This window comes from Diceros bicornis, chromosome 36 (genome assembly GCF_020826845.1).
Source record: "Diceros bicornis minor isolate mBicDic1 chromosome 36, mDicBic1.mat.cur, whole genome shotgun sequence".
In the NCBI taxonomy this organism is placed as follows: Eukaryota; Metazoa; Chordata; class Mammalia; order Perissodactyla; family Rhinocerotidae; genus Diceros; species Diceros bicornis.
The window spans coordinates 15,455,700-15,478,679 of NC_080775.1; the positions used below are offsets into that span (position 1 = coordinate 15,455,700).

A 22,980-nucleotide genomic window follows, 5' to 3' on the forward strand; every position below is an offset into this window, starting at 1 on the left:
GGGTTTCTTCTGTGATATATCTTGGCATTTTGAAACTTTTTTTTTTCATTTTTCCTTTTACACTTCACAGTTCTTGTAGTGGCTACCTGATTTTTACTTCAGTTAATCCTGCACACTTTTATGCTCTTCTTGAGAGGTATTTTTGCGTAGTGGTTAAGAGCATGGACTCCGGGGCCTGAATTGCCAGTGTTTGAGTTCTGGCTTTGCCCCTTACTAGCTCTGTGAACAAACCTCTCTGTGCCTTAGCCTCCTTATCTGTGCATGGGGATAATAAATGTATCTATCTACCTCAAAGGGTGGTTGTGAGGATTAGAGGAGGTAGTAGTCAGTGTGTAAAAGAATTAAGCATTGTCACAGAGTAAGCACCATATATAACTATTAGCTATAGTTATTATGTACTATAAACCTGTACTTTAAAATCTTTGGTGATCAAGTTTTTTGATAAAAGTGTTCTAGTGCTCTTAGTCCTTAACTTCATTCAGGCAGCATTTATTATGCCAGACTCACATATAAATCAATGAAAATGTGGCAGTATGTAATATTAAATTGATGGTGTGATTATAAAATGTTAATATATTCAGAAGAATGTTTACAGGCATGTTTTGAACACCTACCTTGGATCATAAGCTATACTATTAAGATAAAGTCTTAAGTGCCAGTGACTATATACAAATGTATATAGTTACTTTTATTACATAATTTATGATAAAGTATAACTATAACATTTAGAGCTATAAATAAAAAATGAAGTATCTGGGTTTCTGTAATAGGCCTGTTGTAGTTATGACTAGATATTCAGCCAATGATTTGCAGTCCCTGCTGGTTCTCTCCAGTGATTTTATATTCACTTTGAATTTAAGTAATAGTCCTCACAGGGGAGATGGGCAAAATGGAATGAATATAACTATAATCCTGCCCCAGTCATACTGAGTTGGTAGAGTATTTCATCAAAAGCTCAGAGCAGCAGCTGAGCTAGAAAAAAGGGGTCACTGTTCCCTTAAAACTCCCCGTGTTCTTCCTTATATTCCTTTGCCCCTAGGTACCTGACTAGGCTCAGAGCAGTCACTTTTGGTGTACATATGAATAAAACTCACTCACTGTTGAGTAATTTAGGGCAGAGACACTACCTTCAATTGTGACTCAACCTATTGCTCAAAGACCAATCAGAAATGAACTGAACAGGCCTTACTCTCAGCCCTCTCCCTTAATAACCACACCCCTTTATCCCTCCTCTTATGCCAGTTTCTTAGCTGAAGTTTGAAGTCTAAGTGTCACGTAAATGGACAAGGGCTAATTTGTCATCCTCCCAACAGTTGGGAATGGGCCATTCCCTTCTGGAGAAATGAGAGGGCTGGCTCCCTGGGTCCTCTTGGCATTGGTCCCTCTGAGCACCCAGTTTATTTCCTCTCCCACTGACTCCTAAGTCTTGTAACCCTGATTGGCCTTGTGGATCCAATACTTATTTTTGGTCTAATTACCATGCAGCATGGTGGTGATGCATATCATTATTAGTTTAATTGATCTGCAAAATGTGTTTTAGAGACTCCGCTTAAACTTGTTTTAAGTGAAATCTCTGCTTTTGCTTCCTTATCTATGAATGTCAGCATACCAACGTGTTTACGAACATTTGTTAATAAAACTATTAAATCCACGTATAACTATAAAGAAGTTGAATGACTCACAGAACACACACTTTTGCCATTTAATTATTTTCTTTTAGGGCCTAATTTTTCTAGTTTTAATTTTACTGCTGTTTTCACACTAACATTCTTAAGTGATGTAACATCTTTTGAGATAAATAAGGGGCTGATTTTTTCCTATAGCCATCAGTTTATAGTAATAGATCCAAGTTTATTCTTTCAATTTGCAGTGTTTTTATGACCCAGGACATGGTCTGTCTTGGTGAATGTCCCATGTGCACTTGAAAAGCATGTATTCTGCTGTTGTTGGGTGGAGTGTTCACTAAGTGTCGATTAGATCCAGTTGGTTGATGGTGCTGTTCAGTTCTTCTCTATTGTTGCTGATTTTCTGTATACTAATTCTATTACTGAGAGAGGAATGTTCAAGTCCCCAGCTATAATTGTGCATGAGTTTGTCTCTCTCCTTTCAGTTGTTTTTGCTTTGTATATTTTGACACTGTTGTTAGGTACATACACTTTTAGGATTATGACCTTTTATCATTAGGAAACTTGTCTGATACTAATATAGCCACTTCAACTTTCCTCTAAGTAGTGTTTACACGGTATATCTTTTTCCATCCTTTGACTTTTAACCTACCTATGTCATTTGAAGTTTCTTATAGAGAGCACATAGTTGGGTTATGTTTTTTTTTCCCTTGTGTGTTTAGACCATTTTCATTTGATGTAATTATTGCTATGTTTGGATTTAGTTCTACCATATCTTATTTGTTTTCTGTTTTTTTCCCTTTATTTTCTGTTCCTTTGTTTCCCTTTACTGCCTTTTACATTCTATGAGCATTTTTAGGAATTCCATTTTAATTTATCTGTTATGATTTTGACTATTACCTCTTTGTATAGGTTTTGTAATGGTTGCTCCAGAACGAAATATTTTTAATTCTTAAGTATTTAAGAGTGAGCTTTTTCTTTTTTCAACTACTATACTCTCACCTGTTGCCAGCTTCTCATATAAATATTGCAAATGCTCTCGTTTAGGTAACTCAGCTTCTGGAGTTGAGGGAATTTCAAAATCAGAGGAGCTCTGTGAATCTGCATTGGTGCTAGGATTTAGCAACCTTGTTTCCTGAGGTATGTGTTTCCCACTGCTTAGAGTAGTTGGTTCTCCAACACTAGGAACTATATTTACATCTTGATCTCTGCTTTTCAAATCAGAGTAAGTATCCTTTAGGCAAAGTACATTTTGTTCCATCTGAGAGGCAGGAATATTCTCTTTGAGTCTTGGTCTGTAGCCACCTTTGTTCAAGGAGGTAACATCCCCACTGTTTCTCTCTTGGGACGATAACAAAACAGTGTCAGACTGGCTGTCCCAGCCTTGACTTCCTTGTTCTGATATGTGTGTTGACTGAGAAGAATTCTGGGAGGAGATGTGAGTGGATTCCCCATCGGAGTCACTGAAAAGCTTCGGTGACTGAGAGCCCCCCGCCTCTGTGGAGGAAGGGATGTTCTCCACACTATCATCTGTGATTTCATCATTTCTTTGAAAGAATACTTCCCACTGTGGTACTTCCACATCAGCCCTTTGCTGGTGATGTGGGCTTGGACCCACATCTCCTTGAGATGAAGCTGGGATTTGTAATTCTTCTTCGCTTTCACTGTTGGATTCTTCACAGTCTATAAAGTTTGCCCAAAGGGAGGTTTGCATACTCTCTGCTTTGAAGCATCCTGTGCTTTGTCTCAGGTTTTCGGGTTGGTTTTGTGATCCTGCAGTCATTGGAAATACCTCAGGGTAAAGAGTTTGCTGGTTTGGAACCTTGTGCCTTAAAGGGACTGGCAGAGGATCATCAAAGAGATCATCTTCCTCCACCTCTGTAGGACAAACAAAACAGATTTATAGGAAACACAGAATGCAAAGGGAGCTGTTTGTGCTTTTAATTAAAAACCAAGTTTGTAGCATTTAGCTACATTATTTATTTGTGGAATTACAAATAATAGGGAGTTCACTCTTCCAGGAAAAATTAAAAGGCCTCTTATTCTTGGGATATTCTGAACAATTTAACTACCATCCTTCACCTTCTTATAATGCAAGACTGTGAGTTGAGAATATAGATCTGTGTTCCCCAAATAAGGCCACAAGGCCTGTATCAGTGGTTCTCAATCTGGCTGGTCATTAGCATCATCTAGAGAGCTTTTGAAAAAACACAGCTTTCTGTATCTCATTCCACACCTACTGAATCCTTGAAGGTGGGCTGCCTTTTTATTTATACCTACTGTGTCCTACCAAAATGCATAATTTGAAGCCCTAACCCCAATGTGATGATATTTAGAAGTAAGACCTTTAGCGGATAATTAAGTTTAGATGACCTCATGAGGGTGGGACCCTCATGATGGGATTAGTGTCCTTGTAAGAAGAAGAAGACAGACTTGTCACTTTCTTCATGCCCATGGACGAAGGAAATGAGAAGGCAGCTATCTACAAGCCAGGAAGTGGGCCCTCACCAAGAACCGAACCTGCTAGCATCTGGATCTTGGACATCCCAGCCTCCAGAAGTGTGAGAAGTGAATGTCTGTTGCGTAAGTCACCTAGTCTCTGGTATTTGTTACAGCAGCCAGAGCTGGCTAAGTGCACAAGGCTATGATAGCTTCTGGGGGTGGGGGACACGCATAGATTAGATCAACTTTAACTAAAATACTGAATAAGCCACATTTAATGATAAGAACTAAAAGTCAACAGAATTCATTTTACTGATTTTTTAAGCATGCTGCATTAGCATATAGTGAGCCCAGTCCACTTAAATTCTTAACATGAGGAAACCTTACTTGGAGAATGAAATTCTCATAGTATATCATCAAATTTACATAAATTAAAATGAGAAGGCACAGAATTGGGAGGAAAACGTTTTCTTGCTCTCTAATGGTTCCTACCTAAGAAGGAAATTAAATGCTCATGAGACTACTGTGTATGGCAACTTATTGTTCTAGTGCTCAATGTGGTGTAAACTTTATAATTACCTACTTCTTGAAAAGCTAACTATTTTCCCAGTGATAAAGGATGTAGCTAAACACCGTGTTTTTAAAAGCCACTAAAAAAATAGAGACCATCACCCCATTTCACCAATGAGGAGACAGGCCGAGAGAAGGATGTGACAATGCACAGGTCAAAAAACTGGATAGGCAGAGCCAGGACTCAGACCCAGTTTTTAAAGTACAGTGTTCTATTGTGATTTATAATTGTTTATCTTGTCCTTCTTTTCTAGAGGACTTCAGGTGACTGAGATGTCTAGCTACTATATTTGGAATCATCCTAGACTCCAAGATAAGGCTTTATTTTAAGTCATGGAGTATACATTTTTTTTAGCTCCTCTACTAGTATGCCAAAGTTATCTTTTTATGAAATGTTTATGTGTCATCTCTCATTTGGACAGTTTCATGCTCTTCTGGATCAGTGACTATACCAGTATCATGGTGTGTTTCAACTGTAAAATACTTTAATCTGTCAAAACATTTCCACAGTAACTCACCTGTATGTATCTGAAAAACAAAGTTTCTATACTATTAGAAGTTTATTCTGACATTATGTATTTTTTCTATGTTATGACAATAAAAAATTTAAAATTTCTCTATATGGAAATGGAAAAGCATATAACACTGAGAAAATATCACAATAAATATTAAAGTGCTGAAATCCTTAATAGCATTTACACAAACTTTGAAATAAACCCAATAAGAAAAGGGACAAATTTCATAAATAATTCATAGATACTTTCCACTGTCATGCACTTTTGATGTCTGTATAAATTGGTATAATCATACTGGAAAACAATTGGTGGTATGTATCAAGCAACTTAATTTCTACAATTTAACCCAATAATCATGAGAGATGTGAAATAGACTTACATGTACAATGTTATTCATCATATTTGTAAAACTGAAAAGTTCAAAATAACCTAAATGTATAACGACAAAGATTAAATATACCACTGTATAGTCATAATGCAAAGTATGAAGCCATTCAATTGGTGTTTTTGAAGAATAACACAAAAATTTTCCAATAAAAAGTTTAAATGTGTGTGTATATATATGTATATACATATATATGTGTATATATGTGTCTGTCTATATATATTATGTATGTAATATATGTATGTATATATATTTATATATATATATATAAAATAAGGAAATAATAAGGAAAATAGTCAAAAGTGACCCAGAAATGATAAAGAAAAGCCATAGTTTCTTAAATATGACACCAAAAGCACAAGCAATAAAAGAAAAATTAGATAAAATAGACCATCAAAATTTATAATTTTACACTTCAGAAGACACCATCAAGAAAGTAAAATGACAAGCTGTAGACTGGGAGAAAATATTTGCAAAACATATCTGATAAGGACTTATATCTAGACCATATAAAGAACTCTTAAAACTCAATAAGATAATCCAATTTAAAAACAGGCAAAAGATTTGAATAGACGTCACCAAAGAAGACAAATAAATGGCCACTAAGCATGTGAACAAAGCTCAACGTCAACAAAGAAGTGCGAGTGGGACTATAATGAGATAAGGACTCTGCGCCACTAGAGTGGCCATAAGGGAAGACAATAACAAGCGCGAGCCGGCACGTGGAGAAACGAATCTTTGTATGTCACTGGTGGCAGTGAAAATGATGTGTTCAGTTCGGAAAACCGTGCGTCAGTTTCTTAAAATGTTAAAGCATAGATTTACTGTGTGTGATAGCCTAAATGTGTCCCCCTAAAATTCGTATGTTGAAGCCCTAACCCCTAGTGTGGCTGTATTTGGAAATGGTGCTTCTAAGGAAGTAATTAAAGTTAAGTAAGGTCATAAGGGTGGGACCCTGAACCAATAGGATTAGTGTCCTTATAAGAAGAGACGTCAGAGAGCACTGTCTCCCTACCTACTCCCCCCAGCACATGCCCCCAGGAAAGGCCATGTGAGCAAAAAGCAACATGGCAGCCACCTACAACCAAGAGAAGAGGCCTCAGAATGAAACCTGCTTTGCCAGCACCTTGATCTTGGAATTCTCAGCCTCCAGAACTGTAAGAAATTTCTGTTGTTTAAGCCACCCTGTCTGTGGTATTCTGTTATCACAGCTCAAGCAGACTAAGACACCATATAACCCAGAAATTCTACTTTTATGTTATCTACGCAAATAAAATATATGTCCATAGAAAGACTTGTACACAAATACAGCAGCATTATTTATAACTAAAAAGTAAAAACAACCCAAATGTCCAGCAACTGGTGAATGGATAAATAAAATATATATTCATACAATGAAATATTATTTGGCAATAAAAAGGAATGAAGTCCTGATACATACTACAAGATGGATGAACTTTGAAAACTTTATGCTAAGTGGAAGATGCAAGGCACAAAAGACCAAATGTTGCATGGTTCCATTTATATGAAATGTGCAGAAGAGGCAAATCTGTAGAGACAGACCATAGATTAGTGGTGACCTAAAGCTGGAGGTGGTAATAGAGAGTGACTGTAAATGGGCACAGTTTCTTTCTGGGGTAATGGAAATGTTCTGAAATTAGATAGTGGTGATGGTTGCACAAATCTGTTAGAGTCACAGTGATGGAATTGTTCACCTAATAAGGGTGAAATTTATGCTATATAAATCATATTTCAATAAAGCTTTAAAATATTGACAGTTTAAAGCAAACAAAAAGTAATATATTATGGGGTTTATAACAGAGAAGTAAAATGTATGAGAATAATAGCACAAAGACTGGGAGGGGGAGAAATGGAACTATACTGTACTAAGCTTCTTATACCATAATTGAAGTAGAATAATATTTATCTTTTCATTCTGATAGGTTAAAGATATATACTATAAACCATTAAAATAATAATATTTACAGCTAATAAGCCAACAAGAGATTAAATGGACTCTATCAATATTCAATCCAAAAGAATGCAGAAGAAATGAACAGATGGAACAAATAGCAAGATGGTAAATTTAAATCTAACTATATCAATAATCACATTAAACCTAAATGGTCTAAGCTCTCCAATTAAAAGGCAGAAATCACCAGATTGCTTATAAAAAAAAAAAACAAGACCCAATAATATGCTGCCTACAAGAAAGCTACCTTAAATATAAAGACAATTAGGTTAAAAATACAGAGATGGAAAAAGATGTGCCATGCTAACATTAATCAGAAGAAACTGCAGTGGCTATGTTAATATCTGATGAAGCAGATTTCAAAGCTAAGAATATTAGCAAGGATAAAGACTCATTTCCTGGGGGGCCCTGTGGCTCAGCGGTTAAGTGTGCAAGTTCCGCTAGTGGCGGCCCAGGTTAGGATCCTGGGTGCGTACTGACCCACCACTTCTTGGGCCATGCTGAGGCCGTGTCCCACATACAGCAACTAGCAGGATGTGCAACTATGACATACAACTATCTACTGGGGCTTTGGGGAGAAAAAGGGAAAAATAAATAAATAAAAGAAAAAGAGGAGGATTGGCAATAGATGTTAGCTCAGAGCCGGTCTTCCTCAGCAAAAAAAAGAGGAGGATTGGCATGGATGTTAGCTCAGGGCTGATCTTCCTCAAAAAAAAAAAAAAAGACTCATTTCCTAAAGATAAAGGGGTCAGTTCGTCAAGAGGACATAACAATCTTAAATGTGTGTGTACCCAATAATAGCGCTTCAAATAGATGAAGCAAAAAATGATAGACTGCAAGGAGAAATAGACAAATCCACAATTATAAATGGAGATTTCAACAACTTTCTCTCAATAATTGAGGAAGTAGAACACGAAAATCAGCAAGGACATAGAAGACTTGAACATTATCAACTAACTTGACCTAACTGACATTTATAGAACTTTCCACCCAATAGTAGACATATTTCTTTCAAGTACACATGAAACATTTACCAAGATGGCCCATTATTCTGGAGCATAAAGCTCAATAAAAATCATACACTATTTTTTCTGACGACAATAAAATTAAATTAGATAACAGAATATCTGGAAACTCCCCCAAAATTCAGAAACTAAATAACACACTTCTAAATAATCCATGCATCAAAGAAGAAATCAAAAGAAAAATTAGAAAATATTTGAACTGGGGGCCAGCCCAGTGGCACAAGTGGTTAAGTGTGCACGCTCCTCTACAGCAGCCCGGGGTTCGCCGGTTCAGATCCCAGGTGCACACCGACGCACCGTTTGGCAAGCCATGCTGTGGTGGCGTCCCATATAAAGTGGAGGAAGATGGGCATGGATGTTAGCCCAGGGCCAGTCTTCCTCAGCAAAAAGAGGGGGATTGGCAGATGTTAGCACAGGGCTGATCTTCCTCACAAAAAAAAAAAAAGAAAATATTTGAACAGAATGAAAATGAAAACAAATCAAATTTGTGAGATAACAAAGGGGGAATCGTATTAGGAGAAAAAAAAAGGGGGTCTCAAATCAATGACCTCAGCTCCCACATTAAGAAATTAAAAAATGAAGACCAAAATAAACCCAAAGTAAGCAGATGAAAGGAAGAAAGATCAGAGTGGAAATCAATGAAATAGAAAACAAAACAAAAAAATCAAAAAGCTGGTTATTTGAGATCAGTAAAATTACCAACCTCTAACAGACTGATCAAGAAAAACGAGAAAAAACACAAATTAAAATTAGTAATATTGGGGCCAGCCCAGTGGCATCCCAGTTAAGTTTGCGCACTCCACTTAAGCGGCCCGGAATTCGCAGGTTCAGAACCCAGGCACAGACTGACACACCACTTTGAGCCATGCTGTTGGAGGCATCCCATATAAAGTAGAGGAAGATGGGCACAGATGTTAGCCCTCAGCAAAAAGAGGAATGGCAACGGATATTAGCTCAGGGCTAATCTTCCTCACCAAAAAAAAATCACTAGTATCAGGAGTGAAAGAGTTGATATCACCAGATTCTGCAGATATTAAAAGAATAGCAAGGGAATATTATGAACAAATTTATGCCAAAAAATCCAGCAACTTAGATGATATGGACAAATTTCTTGGAAGATACAAATTACCAATGCTATTCAAGAAAAAAGAATCTGAATAGCCCTATATTTATTAAAGAAATTGAATTTGTAGTTAAAAACCTTCCCACAGAGAAAACTCCTGGCTCAGATGACTTCACTGGTGAATTCTACTAATCCTTTATGAAAGATATAACGCTAATTCTTCATAAACTGTTCCAGAAAATGGAGTATAAAGGAATATGTCACAACAAGGCCAACAATATCCCAATACCAAAACTACACAAATACACTGCATGAAAAAAGACCAATATTCCTCCTCAACATAGATTTAAAAATTCTTATGACAATTTTAGCAAATCAAGTCAAATAATAGCTAGAAAGGATAATACATCACAACCAAATGGGGTTTATTCTGGAAATGAGAGGTTGGTTTAATACTTGAAAATCAATCAGTGTAATTCACCATATTAACAGACTAAAAAAGGAAAACTATATGATCATCTTAATAAATGCAGAAAAAGCATTTGACAAAACCAATATCCATTCTTGATAAAAACTCTCAGAATATTAGTAATAGAAGGGACTTCCTCCACCTGACGAAAAGCATCAATGAAAAACCTACGGCTAACATCATACTCAATGGTGACAGAATGAATGCTTTCTCTCCAAGACTGGCAACAAGGCAATGGTGTCCACCCTGGACACTTCTATTTAATACTGTAGTAGAAGTCAAGCCAGTTCAATAAGGCAAGAAAAAGAAAAAAGCATCAAGATTGGGAAGGAAAAAGTAAAACTGTCTATATTCACAGACAACATGATAATCTTTGTAGAAAATGCAGTGGAATCTACAAAAAAGCCACTATAGTAAGTGAGCTTAGCAAGGTTGCAAGTTACAATATCAAAATACAAAAATCAATTGTATTTCTATATAATAGCAACAATCAGAAATTGAAATTTAAAAAGGAATATTATGTACAATAGAATCAAAAAAATGAAATATTTAGGAGTCAATCTAACAAAAGATTTGCAAGACCTTTACACTGAAAATTACAAAACATTGCTGAGAGAAATTAAAGAAAATATAAATAAATGGAGATATACCATGTTCATGGATCTGAAAACTCAATATTATTAAGATGTCAATTCTTCCCAAATTGATCAACAGATTTAACAATCCCAATCAAAATCCCAGTAGTGAATATTTTTGTACAAATTGGCAAGCTGATTTTAAATTTCATATGGAAACGCAAAGGACTTAGACTAGCTAAGACAACTTTGAAAAAGAACAAAAAAGTTGGAGAACTTACATCAGTTAATCTCAAGATTTATAAAGCTACAATAATCAAGACAGGGCACTACTGGTGTCAAGATAGAGATCATGGAATGTAACAGAAAGTCCAGAAATAGGCCCCCACATATATTGTCAATTGATTTTCAACAAAAGTGCAAAGACAATTTAGTGGAGAAAAGATCATCTTTTCAACAAATGGTTTTGCATGCCCACATGCAAAAAAAAAAATTTATCTTGGATCTGTACTTCATACCATATATAAAAAATAACTCAAAAATGGATCACAGACCTACATGTAAAACACAAAACTATAAAAACTTCTACCAGAAAACAGGAGAAAATCTTTGTGACCTTGGGTCAAGCAAAGATTTCTTAGCTACTATACCAAAAAAAGTAAAAATTCCTTATCAAAATTAAAAATTTCTGGGGCCAGCCCAGTGGCATAACAGTTAAGTTCATGTGCTCTGCTTCGGCAGCCCAGGGTTTGCAGGTTCGGATCCCAGGTTCGGACCTACACACCACTTCTCAAGCCATGCTGTGGCGGCATCCCATATAAAGTGGAGGAAGATGGGCACAGATGTTAGCCCAGGGCCAATCTTCCTCAGCAAAAAGAGGAGGATTGGCAACAGATGTTAGCTCAGGGCTGATCTTCCTCAAAAAAAAAAAAAAAATTTAAAATTTCTCCTCTTCAAAAGACTGTTAAGATTGCAAAAATAAGCCAAGACTGGGAGAAAATCTTTGCAAAGCATGTAACTGATTAAAAGCTTGTATTCAAGGGGCTGGCCCGGTGGCGCAAGCAGCTAAGTTCGCACACTCCGCTGCAGCGGCCCGGGGTTCGCAGGTTTGGATCCTGGGCGTGCACCGACGCACTGTTTGTCAAGCCATGCTGTGGCGGTGTCCCATATAAAGTAGAGGAAGATGGGCATGGATGTTAGCCCAGGGGCAGTCTTCCTCAGCAAAAAGAGGAGGATTGGCAACAGATGCTAGCTCAGGGCTGATTTTCCTCACACAAAAAAAAACCTTTGTATTCAGAAACTCTCAAAACTCAATAATAAGAAAGCAACTAAACAATTAAAAAATGGGTAAAGATTTGAACAGAGACTTCACCCATGAAGACACATAGATGGCAGATAAGAACACTAAAAGATGCTCAACCTCACTACCATTAGAGAATTGCAAATTAAAACCAGGAGATACTGCTACACACATATTAGATATCTAAAATTTTTAAAAGTCTGCCCACACCAAATACTGGCAACAAAGTAGAACAACGGAACTCTTATAGGAAGCTGGCAAGAATACGAAATGGTCCAACCACTTTGGAAAACAATTTGGCAGTTTCTTTACAGCTACCATATGAACCATTCTGAGGTAGGAAAGCGTTAAGTCCATACAAAGATTTGTACATGAATGTTCGTAGCAGCTCTATTTGTAATAACCAAAAACGAAACAACCAAACGTACATCAGCAGGGGAATGGATCAGCACATGGTGGTGTAGCCATGTAGTGGAATACTATTCATCAATAAAAAAGAATGAACTATTGATACATGCAACAACATGAATGAATCTCAATATAAATAATGTTAAATGAAATAAGCCAGACATACCGTGTGATTCTATTTATAGAAAATTCTAGAAGATGCCAACTAATCTATAGTGACAGAGAGCAGATCAGTGGTTGCCTTGGCATGGGGGAGGACACAGAAGGGCAGTGGGGAGGAATTACAAAGTGGCACAAGGAGACCTGGGGGTGATGGACATTTTCATTATCTTAATTATGGTAATGGTTTCTCAAATATATGCATATGTAAAAATGTATGAAATTGGACACTTTAAATGCAATTTATATTATATCAATTACACCTCAGTAAAGCTGCTTTGAAAAAACCTACAATTAAGTTTGTATATGAGAAGGATTAAAAGATGTATTACATGATAGATTTAACATTTGAAATTAATGGAATTGTTTTTCTAGAACCTTTTAATTCTTGAAACAAAAACAAATGTGCTTTGTTTCAGACACCAGTAATAGGCTTACTGTATCAGTCCTGAATTGGCATCTAAATGCTTTTCAATTAGATTCTAAATGGGAGGAAATGCAGGAATGGAGATGAGAAAGACAGGCCTGGATTAGAACCCAGCCCCATCACTTCCTCCCGGCTGGACCTTGGGGATTTACTTCACTCTAAGCTTCAGCTCCCCTGTTGGTACAACTGGGATGATGCCCCTTGTGGGTTGGTTTTGAGGTTTAGCCCTAACATATGTAAAGGACCTAGGCACAATACCTGCCATACGGTAGGTGCGCAATAAATATTATCTTTTCTTATCTACTATGTTTTGGTCATGTCTTAGCTCTACCATACGTAACTGGCTCTCCACTAAAGCAATGAAAATCCAGAATCCTCACCACGAAAGCTGGCTGCTGTAAAGCAGCAGAGCTTCGCTCAGACTCTGAAGTTCTGGTTTCTGCTCTTCGCTGGAAAGTGACAGTAGCAATGAAAGAAGGTAGGAAAGTCTGGAGAAAATCCATTTGTGTAAGCACTGCTGATCAATCTGATGGGAATGATGGCAAGAGTTCCTATTATCAGCATGCACTAGTGTCTTGAAGGAAAGGTTCAAGGATAACAGCACAGCCTCTCCTCATGGCCTACACAAACCGCAGGGCATATTTCCAGAAAGCTGAGAACACCATTTAATACAGGCACAGTTCTCTTTGCCACATGTTTTAAGCCTGGGAAGGAGAGTGGACTCCTGATTTTACAGGTTGGAGACAGGAAGGCAAAGCATTTCCTGATACCATGTGACAAGTCTGAGTGACAGTGGGTGCCACGCCCAGCTCCACGCCATGCAGCTGTCACCAGATGAGCACCCTGAAAAGCAGCCTTGCAGGGAAACCCCCACCTCTGAACCAGGGTCATTCTTCTCACCTGAGTCTTGGTGGGTTTTTCTAGCTCTCTTCAGTTTTCCAAGTGGTTTATACTTTGGCTCAGTGCTTTGGGAAGATCGGCATAAAGGCTTTAAGCTGAAATGAATATGAATACTTTATTTTTCCTGTTGGGAAAGCTGCTGGAATGTAAGCATCATTTGTAGAGATTATAAAAACATGACCATGGGGGAAATCACACAACTACTTTTAAAAACTGAAAAACAATGTTTAATAATTAAAAATCACTTCAATATAATAAACTGGTAAATGTAAGCACTTAAATATAACCTGGTAGATATCTATGTAGCTGTAGGATGGAGGGAAAGCAAAACTCACATCTTTGCTCTTGCACTGCAGAAAAGCAGGTCCCTGTCCTAAAACACCATTAAGTCACACAGTGACACTTCTGGCACTCAGGGCACACAAGACAGCTAGCTGCTTCCCCTTCTCTGTTTAATAGGGGTTACTTCTCTCTTGCAAGAATCTCACCAATTTGATTTCTTCACTCTAGAGGCCGAAAGCTAAGACACAGTGAAGATAAAATATGAAAGGGCACAGAAATAAGATTTGAGGGTCTCCTGCCCTTTGTCCAGGGCCTTATTGCCAACTGTGGAATGCCAGATTCCCAGCAGCCTTTAGGATTATATATAACATAACCACTTGAAGAAAGCCTTTATGCTCCCAACCAGAAACATAATTACAGCCACATCTGTTTCACATCCTTGCCTCTGTTCTCAGGCCCAAAACTATTCTCTGGGTCCATCTCATTCAACAACCCAAGTTCCACGAACAGTAACTACTCACCTCTCTATAACTTTATCCATAGTTGTGCCTACTGGAAGGACATTTGCGTATACGTTCACAGGACAGATGTAGCTCAAGAAATCTTTAATCTAGAAGAAGGAAAATAAAATGGGTCAATTATCTGGAAGGTAAAAAATCTGGGTGTTAGAGAACAGCTAAAGGGAAGCCAGGGGAATGAGAAGCAGAACTCTCCGGTGGCTGTGGTTCTCAGCCCCAGCTGCACATGGGGTCACTTCTTAGGAAAAAGACACACTCAACACTCACGCCCCACCCCCAAAGACACTTTTAACACTGAGCACAGTGGGGCCCAGGAAACAGTACATTTACCCATTCTTCAGGGGATTCTGCTCCACAGAAGGGACCAAGAACCGCTGATGAATGGGATTCAAAGATTCTGTATTTCTTTAAGTGACATTAGTTTCCTTGTCTTAGAAGGTCAGCCACATTAAACAAATCCCCCTCTGGTAAGTTAGAATTTAGCTGTGTATTTAATACACACAAGAAAACAAGGTCTTAGATTGCATTTCTCTCCTCCAACAAATAATTGTTAGCAATACCAAGGGAATTGCATCTTCAAGTTTCCTTGATTTGCTTTAATGGTTTGTTCTAATCTAAACAAGGACAATTACATGAAAAAATTTCATGAATACCTTGATTTTCTGCCAAGCTCAGAATGCTAAACAGAGGAACTCTGTCACTATTCCTCAAAACATCTCTACAACCCAGACGGCATCAGCTTTGTCACTTATTAGATCTTGGTGAGCTTGTGATCTCGGTCAAGTTACCTAAGTGTCTAAGTCTTAGATTCTTCATCTAAAAGTACAAATGAGATAACGCATGTAAAGTACTTAGTCTGGTACCTGGCACATGGTTAAACATTCAATAAAATTATCCATTACTAAGTTGATCATGACAACACGAAGATTTTTATTCCCTTCTACAAAGGGAGAGACTAAGGCACAAAGTAAGTATTAGTACCGACGTTTTCAAATAAAGGACCAAATCAAAAGAGGTAGGAACCCAGGAATTATCAATAACTCCACATTAAAATAAAATGGCTCCTTAATTAAGACAGGAACATCCATTCATCAGATATTTTTCATAAACCATTTCTTTCATACTTTCAGAGCAGGCATGCAAATAGAAACCATTATATACCAGCCTGCAACCTATATGATTTGCATAATCCACCCAAAGTTGAGGCTGGGAGAAATCTGAGGCTTTTGAAGGGAATAAAGATAAAGAAAGTAAGGTCAAGCCTATACCAGAAACAATTCACTTCTCCCACTCAGAGATGAAGTGGCCACAAAGAGAAGAGAGACACCCAGGAGAGGTCTCTCTCTCATACAAGTCGATGCCCTCTCGTCAGATGCCTGCCTTAAAACAACTCATTAACACAGTCAGTTCTCATTATTTGCAGTAATGTTCTATAAAGTCACCTCCAACACCGAACCACTGCTCCCAGGGGAAATACAGGGTTCCTGTGAACCCCGCTCACAGCATTGTTGCCAACCCACCAATACATAACTTTGTTTTATGTGTGTTTCTATTTAAAGACATCTTACTTAATATACATTGTTGATCCATTAACAGTGAACTCACAGCCAGCAGCACTAGACTCAGGCCTGAACAAGCTCATCAAACACATGTATTTTCTCCGTAAGGCACATCCCCGCCTTCTTGCCCTCGGGAACACAGCGCTGCACCACTACGTTTTGGGGGCTGTTTTAAACACTGAAATCACCAACAAAGAGCACAGAGATATGAAAAACGCAGCACTCAAGAGACCTCGAAAAGGACGAATGTTGTCAGTATGAGAATATAAGAGCTGAAACAAGAAGGCAGGGTGCCACCTGGCTGGACCTGCGTTGGGAATGTGCATGTCAGGAGACGCATTTTTCACCGCTCTGCTGTGCATGTCTGCAAATGGCCACAAAGCGCCATGAGTATTGATTTGGGGGTTACCAACAAATTCTAGCGAGTAGACAAATTTGTAAATGAGGAATCCACGAATAATGAGGATCAACTGTATTTAGAAAAAAACTGAAAGGAAATATTTAAGTCTACTATTTACGTTTTTAAATATAGTTCCAGTTCTATATATAGGATATAAGCCTAATAATTACAGCAGTTTTCAGAAAAGCCTCTCCCTTTCTCACCAGACGCTCTGAAAGAAGACTAAGCCGAGCACAGGGTAACCCTACCACATGCGCAACACTCGCCCTAATCTAAGGAGGGGGGAAGAGAGTCGGGTCAGCTGTGTCATCTCTGACCCAAGTGGCAGGGAAACACCTCCTTATTGGGAGGTAATTTTATGAAATCCCAGGAGGGTTTGTGCTTCCCAACTTGGCTGCTGACTACATGGAAGAAGAGAAATAAAAGAGAGGAAGAGTTTTGACTGAAAAAGTAGGGCCTAGCCTTTTTCCCGGTTAGGTGGCCTCCCTGAGACTTTCTGTCTCAGCCCCTGACGCTGAGCCAGACGCCAAACCACGGACACATCACCAGCAAGGGGCTCTGACAACACCCTAAGATTCAGGATAAATTGATTCAGAAAACATTAACTAACTTATACCATCAAATGAACTACGTCCAAGCTGCTCTCAGATAACCTATTTGTACCTGCAAGTTAAGGTCCGTTATTTAATAGAGATGTCACCGTGATATTTTGATAATTGATAAAGAATCATTTACAATATTATGGCTGATTAGATAAGAATGCTGCTACCTGGAGCTCTGGAAGATTCCACCCATTCAAATCATTAACACATCCACAGCTCGCTGCTGCAGACCTATATCCATGTGTCCCAAATACAAAAATAATAGTTATCCAGGAAATGGATTTTTAAGGGCAGAAATGGCAAAACTAAAATTATATATGACAAAGTGTCATAAAAAGCCTGCTTTTATATTGCTTTTTCTCCAATACATGAAATTACTGAATCTCTGCACTTGTAAGATGCTAGCACTTACTTTGGAAATGCATGAGGACTTTGCACATAAATTACACATATCAAGTTCCCATTCTAGTAGGTCAATTTCCTATATAAAAAGTAGCATAACGAAACTATTTTAAGCCCTCTTTAACTGAGTAATTCTACTACACTATATCCTTCTTCAGGACAGGGTCTGTATCTCAGCCATTTTTGTTCTTCCCCATTGCTGAATATTCAGGACTATTCTTTAAATGGCGTTTCAGTACAATCAAATTTAGAAAGAGGCCAAGAATGTGAACAGTACCTTAAGGTTGCCTATAATGAGATTTTACCTGTAGTACTCCTTCAAATAAGAGTTATGATTCTTTTATGACAGGTGAACAGAACAAGTGAAGTGGAGAAGTTAAAGTACATTTAGAAAGCAAGATGGGAAGAAAACCTTAATCATACATATTCTTCAATGTTTAGGCTGAAAACAGGTGATAATAGCAATTTCCTTTGTACTTAGTAAATATAGGTCGTCCCCTGAGATATCTTCCCTACATTTCTTTAGGAAAAGCCACAACAAATATTAAGCAGCAGAAACAGAGATGCGTCTGGAAGTCAAGGGCACTATTGCTCACTACCATGAAGTTGCCGGGCGGTTGGCAATTGGGTTCTGAGTATATGGGATCCTCTTACCTCACTGTAGGAGGAGTGAAAAGAAAAACAAGCTCTGTATGAACTCTCTCCAGTCCTAAGGGGAAATGGAAACACAAAATTAAAAGGTCACTTATCAAAAACTAAGCTAAGTCCCAAATTTCGAGCCTTCCCATATGGGCTACTCCAGTATGAAATCACCCTACAATCAAGAATTTCTTCCTGGGACAGAATAAATCTCTTTCTAGAAATATAAATATCTGTAGACATTCTGAACAGCCAATATGAAGGAAATGTGGCTAAAATATGATTATGGAACTTCCCTACTCCACCAAGGGCTTCTATTCCCTATGACATCAATTTATGACTCCTTGCCAAGCAAGATACCCTCAGTCTCTACCCATCTTATCTACCTAACTAGAGTGGACCTCAGGAAATGCTGGCTAATGGTATTAGCCATTAGATAGGTTTGGAAGTAGCATCTCTTTAGTTTAAATTTCAGAAGTTATTTTCCACAATTATAATATATCCTCTTCTGGGTCTTAAGCTAGATTGTATTTAAACTAAAATAAATCAGACAATTTAACTCAGATCAAGGCTTCTCTCAAAAGACCTATGACACTGCTTTCTTACCTCACAATTACATTGGTTTTTCTGGATCTTTCTCCAAACCACATAGTGGATGGCTTAATGCTGATTGTGTGGAGTGGAATTCTATTTTTGGAAGTAATTCCACAGGGTAATTTATTCCACTGAAAATATTCCTCTGCCTGAAAAAGATTTAAAAAATATAGAAAAACAGTTCAACATTTTCAACAAATCTGTTTGTAGGCAGAGTCTCAAAAACAAATGCAGATAAGTTTTCAGACATGAAAAAAAATGTAGACATGAGGAAACAATCAAATGATTTAATTCCAAATTGAGGAACATTCTGCAAAACAAATGGCCTGAACTCTTCAAAAATACCAAGGTGATGAAAGAAAAGGAAAAGGCAGGAGACTTTATCTATATCAAGAGAGACAAAGGAGGCCTGAGTGAATGTAACATATGATTCTTAATTAAATGCTGGACACCCCGCTACCCCTCCACAAACTATAAAGGGTGCTATTGGGACACCTGGGGAAATCTGAATATAGACCAGATAATATCCAATAGTATGGTATCCATGTTAAATTTCCTGGCTGTGGGAACTGCATTGTGGTTATATAGGAGAACGTCCTTGTTCTCCAGTGGTACGTGCTGAAGGTCTAGGGTGAAGAGTCGTGAAATCTGCAACTGACTCAAATGAGTTGGGTGAGGGGTGCTTGTTACACGTACAGAGAGACGGAGAGAGGGCACAAGGGCGCACATGTAGCAAAGTGTTAACAAACGGGAATCCAGACGAAGAGTACATGGTGCTCTTTGTACTGGTCTTACAACTTGACTGTTTTAAAATTTTTCAAAATAACATTGGAGAAAAAAGTAACAGAAGTGTTTTCAAAAGGTTGAAAAACAACGGGACTATTTTCCCAACAACATGAGGTTTTGATAAGAATCCTCCAAAACCATTAGCACTCGATCCCAATCAAATGTGACCAGGCGCCGTGGGTGCTGTTTGTTAAGAGGCTGGGATGACAGTGCTACAGGGCTCTGCAGGCTGTGTTCTGTCGGTATTTTTAAGGTATATGCCTAAGAAGTATCTTAAACTGCTAGAAGGAGTGTTTCAAGGCAAGTAGCCACATGGGAAATGACAGGAGCAGGAGTAGCAGTTACAAATTAAGCCACATTAAGATGTGAGAAAATTCAGAGCAAAAGAAATTTTCCAATTAAAAGATTTCTGGGAGCCAGCCCTGATGGCATAGTGGTTAAAGTTTGGGTGCTGTCATTGCTTTTGGTGGCCCGGGTTCATTTCCCGGTCGCAGAACCACACCACTCGTCCATCGGTTGCCGTGCTGTGGCAGCAGCTCATGTAGAAGAACTAGAAGGACTTACAACTAGGATATACAACCATGCCCTGGGCCTTTGCGGAGGAAAAAAAAAAAAAGAGGAAGATTGGCAACAGATGTTAGCTCAGGGCAAATCTTTCCCTGCAAAAAAAAAAAATTTATGGGAGCTGGGGGCCAAAGACTATAAGTCCCATGGAAAAAGGACAAAACAGTTTCTGTTTTATAGCTGCATTATTTTTATCCATCCATGAACTCAGTGTGTGTGTGTGTGTGTGTGTGTGTGTGCGTGTGTGTGTGTACTATACTCCTACACTGTAGCTTTACTACAGTGGTCTGAAGTAGAATATTCCATGCTACGGATAAGAATTCTTCTTTTTTTTTTTTTAATTATTCTTTATTTTAGGGCTGAGCATATTTACTTTAGTTTTTTGGCCAATGGAGCCAATATTACTACCACAATGATTATCTAAATGTATAAATGCAGTGTTTACTAAAATAAAAATTACTCAGCATTTAAATGCTAAGATATTTTAAAACTTAGAGGAAAATTATGATCACGCATACACTGCATTTGAAGATCACTAATTGGTATTAGTGACGTTGAATGACTACATAAATTAAAATGAAAAACAATCTTAAAGGCAAATTCAAAATTTAATACCTGGCATTTAATAAGAGAAGGGAATTCTAGGGTGACATTAGAAAACAAATTACAACTCAGTTGCAAAGACACCAGCAACACTCATTTGAAATTGGACCAGCAATACATGTAACTATTTCACAATGCGAAGCAAAGTTATATCTAGATATTTATCTCAAATGAGTAGAAGAAAAATAAAGTTTATAAACGTACACATCTCATGAGTCTCAAAAATAAATAGCAATGGATTGTGAATATGTTTTCTTAAATTATAAGGACTAACGTATTACTAATTTCATTAAAAATAAATCATTCAGTACATAATTCATTACAAATAAACATGTATCGAATGTGTATGAATATATTTCACTAAAAACCTTAAGTATCTGGGTCTATTTAATAAGTATGAGGTTCATGGTAATGGAATACAGTAATGTAGAGGTGCCTGACCTTGGGCTAATAACTTAGGCTCTCAGCCTCAGTTTTTACATTTGTAAATTGAAGAGCCTAGAAAACGGAATTTCTGAGGTTCCTTCTGGACCTAAAATTCTGGTTTTCATGGATCACACCAACAGTAAGAACAACAATTTACTACGTACCTTCGGATGCCGACATGCATGGATCTGGGTGCAACGGTCTGTTGTGAGATGATGAAGAATGTCGGGCATGTTTCTAAACATGTCGAGTTTATCCACATGAATCTGAGGAAAATAACACATATAAGCATATTATTTGAATTGTATTTCCTAGAAACAAATTGTTCAAGCATAATTATGCAGGGGAAACATCCAGTTAGTGAACTAACTCTGTCTTCTGTCTTGAGACCGAGTGTTTGGCTATTTCAATGCATGTCAGTATTCTGCCAGGATGTCAACAGGCAAAGATCACAGGTCATATTCCCACCAGCCAGCGTGACTGCCTGTTGGTGGTGGTAATAAAAGTCCTGGAGACTCGGTGGGTGGATTTCACTGGATCATGTTAATACTGTCCTTCAGTCCATCAGGAGTCATTCAGTTACTATTTATTGTGCACCTACCATATGTCAAGCTTTATCCTAAATATTGGGTATACAGCAGTGAACACAGAAGATAACAACAATCAAGAGTCACTTAGTCATGAAGACATGCACACAACATGACATATAAGGCAGCCGGGGGTGGGGGGCAGCTGGACTAGGAAGCAGACCGAGATCCCCCCCACCACACACCTCTACTGGATTAAAAGGGGGAGAGCAGATGCAGAAAAACAAAACCAGCCTTGGCCACCTTTAGAATTTTAAGGCCAATACATTTTGAAGAGTTAAAACCAATGTGTCAGTTTTACTTAAAGCTCCTCTTCTGGGTACCTCAAAGTAAATAACAAGTACCTACATTGCTATTAGGATTATGAAATGGCACAAAAAAAATTATTCTCATTTTGAAGTCTGAATAACAAAACGGATTAGAATAATGTGAAATTGCTGTGGTAATGAATACCAAGACAGGTATAAAAAGAATCCGAGCATCACGGCTTACCTATCCTGGGGCCTGTTCATCTCACAGCCTGTTGACTACTAACAAGGTGTAACAATGAATTTGCTTTTCTGGCCTCTCTAAGAAGGAGATAAAAAGGGGTAAATTCTGAGATGGACAGAGAGAGATATGGAATCTTTCATCCTTGTGAAAATGAGGAAGCCTGAAAAAGTTGCCAGTGATCATCTCTGAGGTCCCTTAGTCAAAAACCTCACTGTTCTCGTTTTTTAAATCCCTGATATAAAGTTGTTTCTCTCCCCTACAAAGGGATTAATAGACTGAAGAGAGGGCTTGCTCCAGGGTGACTCGGAGGCCTGATCTCCCTCCATCCCCGGAACCCTTCCTCAGCCCACGGTGTCTTCCCGAAAGGCCTCTAGGCAGGAGCCTTCGGTCTTTTCAATTCTACACACCATTAAAATTTACAAGACAAAAAATTGGGGACTGATAAGTGGTTGCTACTTTTATATTTTTCCAAGAGAGGACATAAGGAAAAAAAATAGTGGATAGTATAGATTAAGTGTATGTGTGTGTGCGTACACAGCCTATTATCCCTGTGATTTTAATTTAAAAGGCCATTTAACACTGAAAAACATAGGGAAAAATTCATCTCAGAATGAAAGCAAATCCTTTTCAAAACGGAGAACCGGCAACTTTACACCAATATATTTGGACAGAAGGTCTTAAGGAAGGAAGA

At 38.0% G+C, this 22,980-nt stretch overlaps 1 protein-coding gene across 3 annotated transcripts in view; it reads right to left on the minus strand.

Moving 5' to 3' along the window:
• Positions 1 to 1,688: 1,688 nt before the first annotated feature.
• The window catches only part of DCLRE1C (DNA cross-link repair 1C), a 40,541-nt gene continuing 19,249 nt past the window's right edge, over positions 1,689 to 22,980 (minus strand). For all 3 annotated transcript variants that reach the window (XM_058532460.1, XM_058532461.1, XM_058532462.1), the window contains exons 9-14: positions 21,375 to 21,476; positions 18,844 to 18,980; positions 18,253 to 18,307; positions 14,639 to 14,727; positions 13,836 to 13,930; positions 1,689 to 3,503 (exon numbers count right to left, since the gene is read on the minus strand). In XM_058532460.1, the coding sequence (XP_058388443.1) occupies positions 2,578 to 3,503; positions 13,836 to 13,930; positions 14,639 to 14,727; positions 18,253 to 18,307; positions 18,844 to 18,980; positions 21,375 to 21,476 (1,404 nt within the window). In that variant the 3' untranslated portion in view covers positions 1,689 to 2,577. The remainder of the gene's footprint in view (positions 3,504 to 13,835; positions 13,931 to 14,638; positions 14,728 to 18,252; positions 18,308 to 18,843; positions 18,981 to 21,374; positions 21,477 to 22,980) is intronic.